Source organism: Syngnathoides biaculeatus, chromosome 23 (assembly GCF_019802595.1).
Source record: "Syngnathoides biaculeatus isolate LvHL_M chromosome 23, ASM1980259v1, whole genome shotgun sequence".
NCBI classification, from domain to species: domain Eukaryota; kingdom Metazoa; phylum Chordata; class Actinopteri; order Syngnathiformes; family Syngnathidae; genus Syngnathoides; species Syngnathoides biaculeatus.
In genome coordinates, this window is record NC_084662.1 from 10,709,895 (window position 1) to 10,722,277 (window position 12,383).

The following is a 12,383-nucleotide window of genomic DNA, read 5'->3' on the forward strand; positions in this document are numbered from 1 at the left end:
ATCAGAATTTTTTTTTAACCTCATTTGATAATCCCGAGTTTAGTTGTCCAAATACAAAAATGTTTTTCAATGTATCCGTGACGACCAATTCATCCTAAAATTCTCCAAGATAGACATCTACAGCCAACATATGTTTGCATACAGTTACGATTCAAAAAACAAGAAAAAAAAAGGATCTCCAATTTAATTTCTTTATTTTTGCTTACACCCCCCCAATTTTTTTTACATTTTATTTCAAAAATGTAAAAACAAATTTACAATTATATTGTAATTACCGGTATGTGCTTTACCTGTGTGCTTTTTCTTCATTTACGTGAAGTCACTTGTGCAAGTGTTTCCGTGGGACATTCAGCTCAAATACTGCGTTTTTTCCAATTGGATGTGCTGTAAAAACCATCCATCCATTTTCTCAGCTGCTTACCTCACGAGGGTCACGTGAGCGCTGGAGCCAATCCCAGCTATCTGGGGGCAGGAGGTCCAGCGTACACCCTGAACTGGTTGCCAGCCAATTGCAGAGCAGATAAGAGACAAACAGCCACACTCACAATCACACCTATGGTCAATTTAAAGTCTCCAATTAATGCATGTTTTTGGGATGTGGGAGTAAACCGGAGTGCTCGTAGAGAACATGCAAACTCCACACAGGGAGGGTCGGGATTTGAACCGAGGTCCTCATAACCGTGAGGCAGACGTTCTAACTTGATAATCACTCATTTAAAAAAAAAAAAAAATGCCACATGACTCTTCTTTTAATGTTTCACAAATGCCAGTAGTCATTTCTTTTTTTATGGCCATGAGAATCCATGTTATGATCCACGTTAGTGGTTTCACTATTTGTCTTGATTACCTCAGTGAGTCCATTTGTTTTTGTTCCGTCAATTTAAGACTTTTCGTGAACTAAACTCTTGTGCGCGTGTGGCTTGTGCTAAGACTTTTTGGAACATTGTGTCAACGAGTCTGCGTTGAGGACTTCGATCATGGTTCTGATGGACGGGAAGGTCTCGGCCACAGAGGGCAGACTCTGGTACCAAGAGGGTAAACTTAAGGAGAAGAAAACCACGTGAATATGAATGAATTTTGCTTCATTATGATGCTTCGAATACACGATGAGAGCTCGTCTCACCTTTTAAAGTGCATCCAGCTCCTCGCCGTTTTACTGAAGCTGTCAGGACTGGCCGTCGTCATGGCCTCAAAGTCCACCAGCTAGGAACAAAACGAGTAGAACCCAGTAATTAAATGTTTTTTTTTTTTTTTACATTTCAAAATTTCCACTGATCAACAGGTGTTTCACGTTCAGGGTCCGTTACCTTTCCTTTGGGGATCCGACCGCTGACCTCATTTCCGCTGGCCATCACGGCGCCCATCATGACCGAGTAGGCCACCACGCTGCGAACGCACGCGCGCGCACAAACGCCACACTCAATGAGTAACACTTAATAATTTGGCTGAGTTGGTGCGACTGTTGCGTGCTCACCCATGTGCAATTTAAGTTACTAAATCGATTTCTTTTTGAACAGGATTTAGTAGACGTCGGTAGATGATTACCTGGAGCCTCTCGAGAGCGGCATGAGGTTGCAGAAGTAGTAAACCAGCGACAGGATCAGGTTGCACACGGCGTCGGCGTCCTGAAAAGAGCAAAGTCTGCCATGGTTCGATGGAAAAACAACAACAACAACAAAAAAAGAATCCATAAACTACATTTTGCTTTCACATTGCTGAATTGAGTGCAAACCCTCCACAGAGGGTCAAACGAGATGAGGGCTCAGCAACCATGCTGTTTACTATCCATCCATTATCCAAGGCGCTTATCCTCATGAGGGTCACGGGAAAACTGGAGCCTATCCCAGCTAGCTTCAGGCAAAAGGTGGATTTGTTTACAAATACTGTATTAGTACTATTTTATTGAAAACAGGGGCGGCACGGTGACTCAGCTGGCAAAGCTTTGCCTTCACACTTCACTGAGAACCCGGGTTCGATCCCGGACCCGCCTGAGTGGAGTTTGCATGGTCTCCCCGTGCTTGCGTGAGTTTTCTCTGCACACTCCGGTTTCCTCCCACCTCCCACCTCCCAAAAACATTAATCGGACACTCTAAATTGCCCCTAGGTGTGATTGTGAGTGCGGCTGTTAGTCTCTATCTGCACTGCGGATTGGCTGGCGACCAGTTCAGGGTGTACCCCGCCTCCTGCCCGTTGACACCTGGGATGGGCTCCGGCACTCCCCGTGGCCCCTTGTGACGATAAGCAGCTAAGAAAATGGGTGGATATGCTCAATTAAAACAAGGTTTCCGAAAGAATTTTGAGAGATAAAATCGCGTCTTAGCATTTGAGTCACTTTTCAAACGTCATCAAAAGTTTCCACTCTTTATTACACTCTTTGCCAGATATTTTGTGTGTTTTTGTGTGGAGGGGCGGGGTGGGGGGTGTCGTTGGAGTAGTCTTAAAAAGTCGCTCGATCTCACACGTCCTAAATTGCCAATCGTGTGCAGGTTGCGGCATTGTAGCGCTCCTACCGCTAGAGGGCAGCAGTGAATGGGTAAGCGGCTAAGAAAATGGATGGATGGAATTTGACTACGACTTTCTACACTACTCCAAGTTACACTGTAGAAACAAAAACATCTGAAATGTTGTGCAGTGTTATTTTTTTCCCAATGTAAAATGTGTGCCTTGGTTCAGTAAAAGTTTGGAAAGACTGATTTGAGAAATAAAGGGGATTTGTCAAACTACGCGTGTATTCCTGAGCTCTCAAGTAACGAGTTTTTTTTTCCCCCCTTCTAATTTCTCATAAGGCAGCGGCGATGCTTCTTGCTACTGTTTTCTTCTATGGAACGTACCGCAAACTCATTGGAGAGCATGAAGACCTTGCCTTTGGCGGTCAACTCCCGGTAGATGGCCTCGATCTCCGACTGGTACTGCTGCGTGCGCTCCTCCGTTGTCTGCGTCTCCACCGAGAACAGCATGTTGCCCACCCTGGAAAACGGCAAAAAGAACTACAATGACAGAATACTGACAGCTGATGATGCCCAACACAAATGCTGTTGAATTACCTGAATTGTCAAATTCAAGGAGTTGTTCAAATGTATAATGTGGGAATTGAATCGGGATGATTTGAATCAGTCAAGATGAATCTTGATTCATTTGAGAATTTTGGGAGCGTGATCAATACAGTGGTTCAAAAGCTCCCAAAGGTGGAACGGTTTGAATCGGTCAAGAAATATGGAAGGCTATGAATCGGTAATTTGGGAATTGTATTGTCAAACGTGTGTAATTTTGGGAATCATTTGAATGCGGAAAATAGTTCCTGAGAATATCGGAATTGGCTGAACGGTTTCAATTTGGTCCGGGAAATATTTGGATTTTTTTGTTGTTGTTATTGTTGATGTTGAATGTCGTGTTCACTTGAATTGATTTTTTTTTTTTTTTTTTATGTGGAAAAGTGTTCCAAAAGTGTGGGACTTTTTGGAATGTGGAAAATTGTCCGCTTAAATATCCTGAATTTTGTTACTCTTTTGAAGATTGAATTCCTTTAGAATAACAAAAAAAAAAAAGTGTGTGTTGACAATAATAATAATCAAATCTGACGCACAATAACATATATTTCATCAGTGCAATAATAAATCAACTCTGTCAAAGAAAGTAGGCAGACCGGTTACCTGTCTCCCGTGATGGTGATAGTGAAGCCGTCATACTCCTTCCCCGGATCTTTTATGCTGGGCACTTTGGAGTTGACTGTGAAGCCGTCTCTGGTTTTACTGTTAAACTGCTTCAGGAAATAAACAGATGAGCTGCAAACGCATGACGAGAGCGTTGCTGTGTCCGCCGTTTCCGTCGGTTCATCTTTACCTTCATTATAGGGAGGAGATCCTCCACTTTGTTCACATTCTCCAGGGCTTGGCGGACTTCTCCCACACCTTTGGGGTTGTACGCCCTGGGGTAAATGTAAAAATAAATGTTAATTTGCAGATTGAGTCAAGTAACATTCCAAAAATTCCAATAAATCATATACAAAGTTAATAATAACAAATTGAGATAGAGAGGGGGATTCTAACTCAGGGAAATAAGACATCAAAATTCAAGAGTGGTGAAACTTGCATAGTTGAATGGACAGTTAAAGCAATGTTTAACCATGAAACAATTTAAACCTCATAGGTTCTTTACACGCGAATAACGAAAATCCACAAATATTGGATTCAGTATGAATATAACTATGTATGATATGTACCATACCATACTTTTGCAACACTTAAAAGTCTTAAATTTACTCCGAAATGGACATCATATCTTATGTGCACAATTGCTGTATGACTTGTCCAATGTAGTACACTTATAGTACACACTGCTAGCACATGTTTTAGTGTGTATGTAACCCACCATATGATGGTGCTCCCAAGGAAAAGAGGAAGAACTGCTTTTATATCTGTAAGCAGAAGAAGCTTACATTGCCTGCGTTGGCAGGTTGTTACTGACGATGTCGTAAACATGTAAATACCATAATTTCCGGCCTACAAGTCACAACTCTTTTCACACTCTTTCAATCCTGCGGTTTATGCGGTGATGCATCTTATTTTTTTTGTAACAGCCGCAAGAGGGCACTCGAGTGGGAAAGGTAAGAATGAGACCGGTGGAATAGATGTGCGTAGGAAGTGACTTTTACTGGCCCTGTTAGCTCTGCCCTAGTGTTAGCACTGTGCTAGCGTATTGGTGCTGTGTTACTGTCGTGCCTCGGTGATATTTACCAGTAAATTGTATTTTAACAAGCCCTGTTAGTGTTAGCGTGGCGCTAGCTGTAGTGTTTCGCTAGCATTAGCACTAGCGTTAAACTCTTTCTGTGTACCGTCTTTGTAAATATCTCCTGTTTCAATGTGGGCACTTGTGGCTTTTACATAGCTGCGGCGTGTGTATGTACCAAATGGTATTTCCTTTACAAACGTACTCGGTGAGGCCTGTAACCAGGTGCGCTCTGTAGGCCGGGAATTAAGGTAAGTGTTTAAAGTCCATGTTTTATGTCAATCATTTCTTAAGCCATTGTTTTATTTTTTTATTATTTGCTGGTTATGCTATTCTGTTTGCTGTGGTGTGATGATTATAGTTTCGATGTGACACTATGAGTGAGTGCCCTGTCTAATCTGGCGCTTTGACTAGTTAAGAGAATTTAAGACCTCTACAATCGTAAAAACACAGTACATGAAAAAAATAAAAAATGGGGAACAAAATCCGCAAATATGAGGCGCCGTGAATGGGCAAGGGCACAACGTGTATATATACACTCGTATTTCAAAAGCACAGAACGAAATTAAAGGTGTGACAGTCACCAGGTGTTCACTTATTTATTCTTGAAGGTATTATTATTTGGTACTGAATGACAGGGTTTTGGGTATTGCTTAGTTCCTTTATCTAGGCAAATACGTGTGTATCTATGATTATCATGTTAATTTTTTATAGTGCAGAATGGGTGGGATTTCCACAGTTTGGACTTCTTCCCACACTTTTTCAAAACACGTAAAACTAGTGATAAGTGATTCATTGTCTTGCGTTTTCATGTTAAAAAAATAAAATGTCAATCTATACTCAAGATGAGGGGGAAAAAAAACAGCGCAAAAGGGAACAAAAGCTGTGAGCACGCACCCGTGGTAGACAAGGATTCTGTCTTTGATGAAGTCCAGGATGTTGTCAAAGTAGGCCAGGTATCTGATGTTGATAATCTGGCCCCTGACGATAAAATGGTGGAGGAAAACGTCATTTGAAGAACAAAAGGGGATGACAGTAAGTCTTTCAAGTCACCTGATGAGGTTGATGTGGTTGTTGAACCCACGGCTCAGACTTCTGGCAGGCATCTGGTCTAACCACAGAACTGGCTGGTCGGGATCGGCGATCCTACAGACATTTAGAAAAGAGAAAGATAAGGCTCCAGCTCACTACAGAACAGTCTCTGGATGGATTTCTTTCTGACATTCAAACATGATCAAAACCTCACAGAGACTGCCTACCTCCTCCACTTGACGGCGATGTCAAACATGTCCCTCCACTGCATTGGCCGGGTCTTCCCGTTGACGCGCACTTTGGCGTTGCTCCACGTGCGCTGCATGGCCTGCATCACCTCGAGTGTCGCCAGGCCCATGGCTACACACAGCAATTTCTATTATTTTTTTTAAATGCCACTACTGAAGTGTTGCTCAAAGTCATTTTGGGCACCTCTGTGTATCCTCATGTTGGGTAAGAAGCCGGGCGTGTCGTACTGCATCAGAGCTCCTAGTTGGTCGGCTGTGCAGATGAGCTTCTGGACGTCGCTGTCGTAGGACTCGAAGTTCTGCGACAACACATCCCTGCAAGGACGAGGAGAAGTAGCCGCCCGATCACAACATTAGTTACGTTCACCTAGGGCAATTTCTAGAGATAATTGGTAGATTTAGATGAGTACCGTAATTTCCTGCCTACAGAGCGCACCTGATTATAAGCCTCACCCAGTACATTTGGAAAGGAAATGCCATTTGGTAGATACATAAGCCGCAACTGTGTAAAATCCGCAAGTCTCCACATTCAAACACGAGATATTTACAAAGACGGTACACAGAAAGAGTTTTCAAACTTTAAATACCTTAGTTTAGCTTAACATAGAACAACACGGTAGCACAAACAGGGGTGTAAAAAAAAAAAATTTAAATAAATAAATAGATAAAGAGCCGCAGCAGCTACCCAGTAGCAACACGCTAGCGGGGCGCTAACAGGGCCAGTTAAAAAAAAAAAAAAACATAACCGGTAAAAATCACTGAGACACGGCAGTAACACAGCAGCAACACGCTAGCGCAGATGCTTGCACAGCCCCAACAGGACTGGTAAAAAAAAATATATATATATATATATATATATATTATATATATATATATATATATATATATATATCTCCGGTAAAAGTCACTTCCTCGGCACACATATTCCACCAGTCTCACTCTTACCTTTTCCACTCGAGTGTCCCCTTCCGCCCATTAGAAAAAAATGCACACATTTGCCACATCACCGCATAAACCGCAGGATTGAAAGCATGTGAAAAAAGTCGTGGTATATAGGCCGGGAATTACGGTACATGGGATATTTTTTTTATTTCTAATTTTTGTGAAGATTGAAAATTCTGAAAACCATTCTCCGAGCCAGAATTGAATCAGCGGCCTAAGGATCTCAACTTTGAGCATCTGTAGTCCGCTACTTTACCAACTTGTCATTTGTGACATTTTAACATTCAACTTCATGGTTTTCCTAACAGTCCTGGCACATATTTTACTTAATTAACATAGTTATGTAATGTCAGAGTCAAAACACTAGGGGGACTACATATATATCATTTTTTCAACCAATAACAGATTAAAGGATCAAAAACTTGGTGGATTTAAACCAAGGAATGTGGCCATTAAGACTTGTATAATTACTGGGAAACCAAAGTAAATGTGGATCTGAATCTAAATGTTCTGTTCTTCCCACCCCTCCAAATGGTTTCATAGTCCCATTTGTAGGTTCCTCGAGGCTGAGACAAACACATACTTGATATGCGGCTGTAGACCAGGTTGCTCCTCGTAGTCTTCGATGAGAAAGGGCAAATTCTTAGCCCAGTGATTCTTGAAGTTTCCAGGCAAGTCCTGGTCCACGTTGTACTCAGCGACCGGGACGTCCAGGTGGGAGTGCAGGTAGCGGGAGTACTCTGGTTGAGCGAGACAAAAATCCCTCGAGTGTTGCGCAGAATTATCTGGAACATCAGACTGACGCGTTGACGGAGCCCACCTCGGAGGTATTTGACTTTGAGGTACTCCGAGCTGGCCTTCTGTCCCAGCAACGGGTCGTTGAGCATGACTTTGGTCTGCGCTTTGATGCCCTCGTAGAACTGCCCCATGGCCACGTGACTCAGGCCTTTCATGTACTGGCACACCTCGTTGTATGGCTCCAGCTGCAGACACCTCTGAAAGGAAAACAACATTCAACATCTTCTTGTGGAAGTGAGGTGACAAATATGGGGTACAGTGGACAGAGTTGTGGATTTTTCTAAGGAACCGGTTGTCCGTTATTTACTCACCCACGCAAAGTTTTTGTGGTCAGGCCAAAGGCATGTCGAATATTAAACTATTGCTTTGGCAGGCTCTTGATGGCAAGGAACTATGTTGCGGTAAGGGAAGGAGTTTCAGTAAGTCAGACGGTCTATCGCCTTGGCAAATACAAAAATAATGCTTCATTTTGTTGCATCTATAGGCTATTAATAACCTATTTAGGAGGGGTAACAATTACTCGTCCATTATTGCTATTTTCTATTACGTACTGATAGAATATTCCAGAAAATGGACAACTGTGTGAAAACATTCATCAGATCATCTAATGCACAGTTGACGAGGCATTTATACATATTATATTTTTGTAAATACGGGCACTTTCAAGTTGTGGGCCCACCTTGAAGTTGCCGATGGCTTCCTGGAGGGAGCCGTGGTGGTAAAGCATCATGCCTCGGAGCTGCAGGGACTGGATGTGGTTCTGGTTCAGCATGAGGGCCTTCTGGAAGCTTTCCATCGCCGCCTCAAAGTCGCCCAGCTCTCTGCGAGGGAGGGGGGAAGGGAGGAAGACAAGAGTGAAACAAGGGTCGAGAAGCGTGTGTGGAAGGAAAACGGGAAACTGGTGTACCTGTAGGCTTGTCCTAAGCTCTTGTAAGCATCTATGAAGTCGGACTTTAGTTTCAGCGCCTCTTTGAATGTCTCTATGGCCTCCTAAGCATACAACAGAGGACAGGATTGAAGGATTAGGTTGCATTTTTATCTTTAATTAATGCTTCTGTTTTGGAAAATATCATTTACAGATCTGCAAATGCTCCATATCAGGCAGTCTTCCACAGTGTCTAGCGATTTGTCCACGAATAACAATGTTAAAGGCCAAAACTTTCCACTTTGGTGAACTCGCACCCTTTTACCATTTTAAACAGTGACATAAATGTTACACCGAGTGTTGCTCTAATACATTCCACACAGGAGGACGCCGTCAAGGTGAACAATGTGGTGTAAAAACTTAATTAGGACAATTAAGGGGAGGCAATTCCCCATGCCGGCGCCCAGAGTGTAAAAATATGAATTTAGATGTGTCAAAGACAAAGACATCACCTTGAGCATGCCTCTGTGGAAGAAGGTGAGGCCTTTGTAGAGCATGGCGATGGGCTGATTCTTCTTCAGCTCCAAAGACTGCTGGAAGTCCTCCGAGGCTGCCACATAGTCCTGGTAGAAGTGAGGTGGTCACCACAAAACCACACATTAATATTGTTTGTACATAAAAAAAAGTGGAGAGAAGTCAGGGCTAGCAAGTAATATTCCCTCTAATTTTTTACATCTGAGCAAACACACTAAGCCCGTGAGCGCCCCCTTTGATCACTGTGAGCAACATCAGACGTATGCACTGTGGTCAGATCTGTGTCATCCATTGAAGTTACATGGCTCATTATAAGGTTCAGATGACATCCCTATCAAAACATTTTTAAAAACAACTTTGTGTTTTTGCAAACTTACACTGAAAATGTCAACAAAAAAAGATGCATTAAAATACAAATAAGCACCAAGCCAAATATTAACTATAAGTTGAAATGTCGCTTCCTGCTTTCATTTGTTTTTTAACACACAATGATATCCCCGTGTGTTTTTCTTGGTGTAAAACTGAATTATTGCTTGCAAAATGTCTTTTGCAATGCATGTTGAAAGCTGAATGATGCTCCCAAACGGTTTTAAGGTTAATGTTATGTTGCGTCCTACATTTAAAATACAGGATTAGCTTTTTGTGCACTGTATCGTCTGTGCTTTCATCCTCACTCAGGCTGTGCCAAGGTGAAATTTGAACATTATACACCATCTCATCCTGCACTTTCTACTTTGGCTTCAGGCCAGACCTTTCTCACTCAAAAAAAGAGAAAATCTTGTCCAGTTTCACCATTTTTTCTTCTATTATTCACATAGCCCGGTCTTTGTAATTATGAGTGTACCCCTTTAAAATGGAGGGGGGCTGTCAGGTAAACTAGGAAGTAGAGCGTGTGACCTGATGTGGCAGAGCACCAGCTCTTTGTGAGAGGCAGTGTGCTGCCGTGTTTAAAAAAAAAAAAAAAAAAAAAAAAAAAAAAAAAAACACGTCAAGCTGTAGTTCACCGCGCTGGATCTGTTTTGCTCTGTGCTGAGAATGTGCGACAAGTGCACAGTTGCGCAGCTTAGAGGGAACATTGCTAGCAAGGCCTCCCAAAAGAACTGACCTGCATTTAAAACCTAAAATTCATGCCAATGTATTTATTCATTTATTCACCAAAAGTCCTGCCTTATTATTTGTCAATGTTTGCCTTGACTTTTTGGCTATTATGATTTTTCCTCTCAAATCGGCCGAGGCCTTCAAAATCAGCAGAACTAACCAATGTAACAAACTACCAGTATATTGGCGCTAAGACTTTCTTTTAAGATTTAAAAGTTCAGTTTTCAAGTTCCTACGCACCAAATGCATGGCCTGCCACAGATATAAACACACACATACACAGGGTGTATTATACAGTATTTCAAACCTCTGAGATGAAGAGTAACGTTCCTCTGTGTCTGTAGAGTCGAGCCGACGGCTGCAACTGGATGGCTTTGGTCAGGTCTGCCAGAGCCTCGCTGATGCGACCCAGAGGAGACAGAATCTACACATATTATATTGTTACTGTAGCTGAACGAAGGGGTAAAATATGCTGTTCCTGCGAGTCAAGGAGGCAACTAACCTCTGCTCTCTGCTCATACACTTCAGGCCAGTTGGGCTGCAGCGTGATGACTCTGGCGAGCTCGTACAACGCCAGGTCAGCATTTTTGATGTCCTGGTTAGCACAGGAGAGAGCAGAAGCTTAGTCCATTTCAGCCTGACATATTTTATGGCTAAGAAAAATCGACAAAATGGCCTCTTTTAAAAACTTTTTTGTCACGCACCTGATGACTTTTCTTGCCATAGGCAATCCCTCGGGCATAAATGGCACTGACCAGCTCGGGGTCACTCTGCAGACATAGGGGGGGAAATAAGAAAAGACATGATGCAACATTCAAATTTTGAGATTATGAAGTTTGGAAGTACCTGCAAAAGGAGGGAGAAGTGCTTAATGGCTTCGTCATAAAGGCCGCTGCCAATCAATACGTAGCCAATGGCTTAAAAAAAAAAAAAAAAGTACACAAGATGGAAGTGCTAAACAAGAATGCGAGAGTCTCAAATAATTGGTAAAACGATAACATACCGAGTTCCTCGTTGGTGTTTCCGTTTTCGACCGGGAAGGGGATTTTCTTCTGCTCTATAAACTGCTTGGCTTGATTCTGTGAGTTGACAAAAAAAACATTTCCGCATCAGATTATGCATTTACGCTGCGCGATGGATTTCTCCGGCGAGTGTCCTTACAAGGATCTTCTCGGCATTGAGCGAAAAGACCGACTCGCAGGGCGGGTTGCTGCCCTCCTCGCAGTCTGGGTCGTCCAGCTGCAAAATGGATGATTCTGAAAGGACACATAGATGAGATATTTAGGTCCCTAATGCTCTGTTATTTTTAGTATGGGGAAATAACGTCGTATAAACATATTTAAAAATGTTTTTCGTAGTAGTATTTCATTTCTACAATCAAAAAATAACTTTTTTGTTTTTAATCAAAGGGAACAGGTGGACCGCCACTGCATAACAGGTTCTTATATCCACTTGTTGGTTAGCACCTTAGCCTTTAGCTTAGCTTGAATGAATGAATGAATGAATGAATGAATTCCATATCCGTCGGATATAAAGGCAGTAGTTTATGATTTAACAAGTAAAATAAGGCCTAGTACAAATTCCTCCAGTAAAATTAAATACATTAAAAGATTCAACTAGAACGAATCTCCAGGAAACTTACGATTTTCCAATACAGTATTTTTATTCTGATTTACAATATAATTTAAAATTAACACGCCAAATCAGTTGTTAAAGAACTATTCAAATAGACAGCCACCAGAAAAGGGGCAAAATAAGGTCGCTCGTGGGTTGTCAAAACGTTCGCCGTCACGAGTTTTTTTTTTGTGTACGTTAGCATTAGCTAGTTGAGTACGTGGCGTTCAAAAATCAAACTTTCCTTCTCCCTTTTTTAGTTTACCGCAGTCCGCCGCGTATTCTTCCCAGTCGGAAAGCGAGCTGCACCCGTGCTTGTGGAGCTCGCTGTTGAAAAGCGTCAGCGTGGAGAAGAATTCGGTGGTGACCGCCGCCCGACACAGGTCACCGCAAAGCAGCGTGACTAAAATCCCGACAGCGGCCCGGCTGGCAGTGTCCATGTTTGGATGGGGGGGGGGGGGGGGGGGGAATCCATGCGCTTCGAGGGTAGACAGGCCACGCCCACAGATGTGCTTCTCGTTGGATTT

General features: G+C 42.5%; 1 protein-coding gene across 2 annotated transcripts; it reads right to left on the reverse strand.

Moving 5' to 3' along the window:
- Positions 1–733: 733 nt before the first annotated feature.
- On the reverse strand, positions 734–12,310 carry ttc13 (tetratricopeptide repeat domain 13). 2 transcript variants are annotated; one of them, XM_061811757.1, is made up of 23 exons: positions 12,122–12,310; positions 11,404–11,498; positions 11,246–11,321; positions 11,089–11,159; positions 10,947–11,012; positions 10,745–10,837; positions 10,550–10,666; positions 9,123–9,233; positions 8,653–8,735; positions 8,425–8,566; positions 7,768–7,942; positions 7,531–7,687; positions 6,190–6,320; positions 5,985–6,117; positions 5,779–5,871; positions 5,623–5,706; positions 3,841–3,925; positions 3,651–3,757; positions 2,832–2,967; positions 1,546–1,625; positions 1,308–1,386; positions 1,124–1,203; positions 734–1,040 (listed from the first exon to the last, which is right to left on the reverse strand). In XM_061811757.1, exons 1-23 carry the CDS (start codon positions 12,294–12,296, stop codon positions 926–928), a joined length of 2,484 nt encoding a protein of 827 aa, XP_061667741.1. In that variant the 5' UTR covers positions 12,297–12,310; the 3' UTR covers positions 734–925. The 2 variants fall into 2 exon arrangements, with proteins under 2 accessions (XP_061667741.1, XP_061667740.1); XM_061811756.1 differs by having other exon boundaries at positions 3,651–3,760.
- Positions 12,311–12,383: the final 73 nt, after the last annotated feature.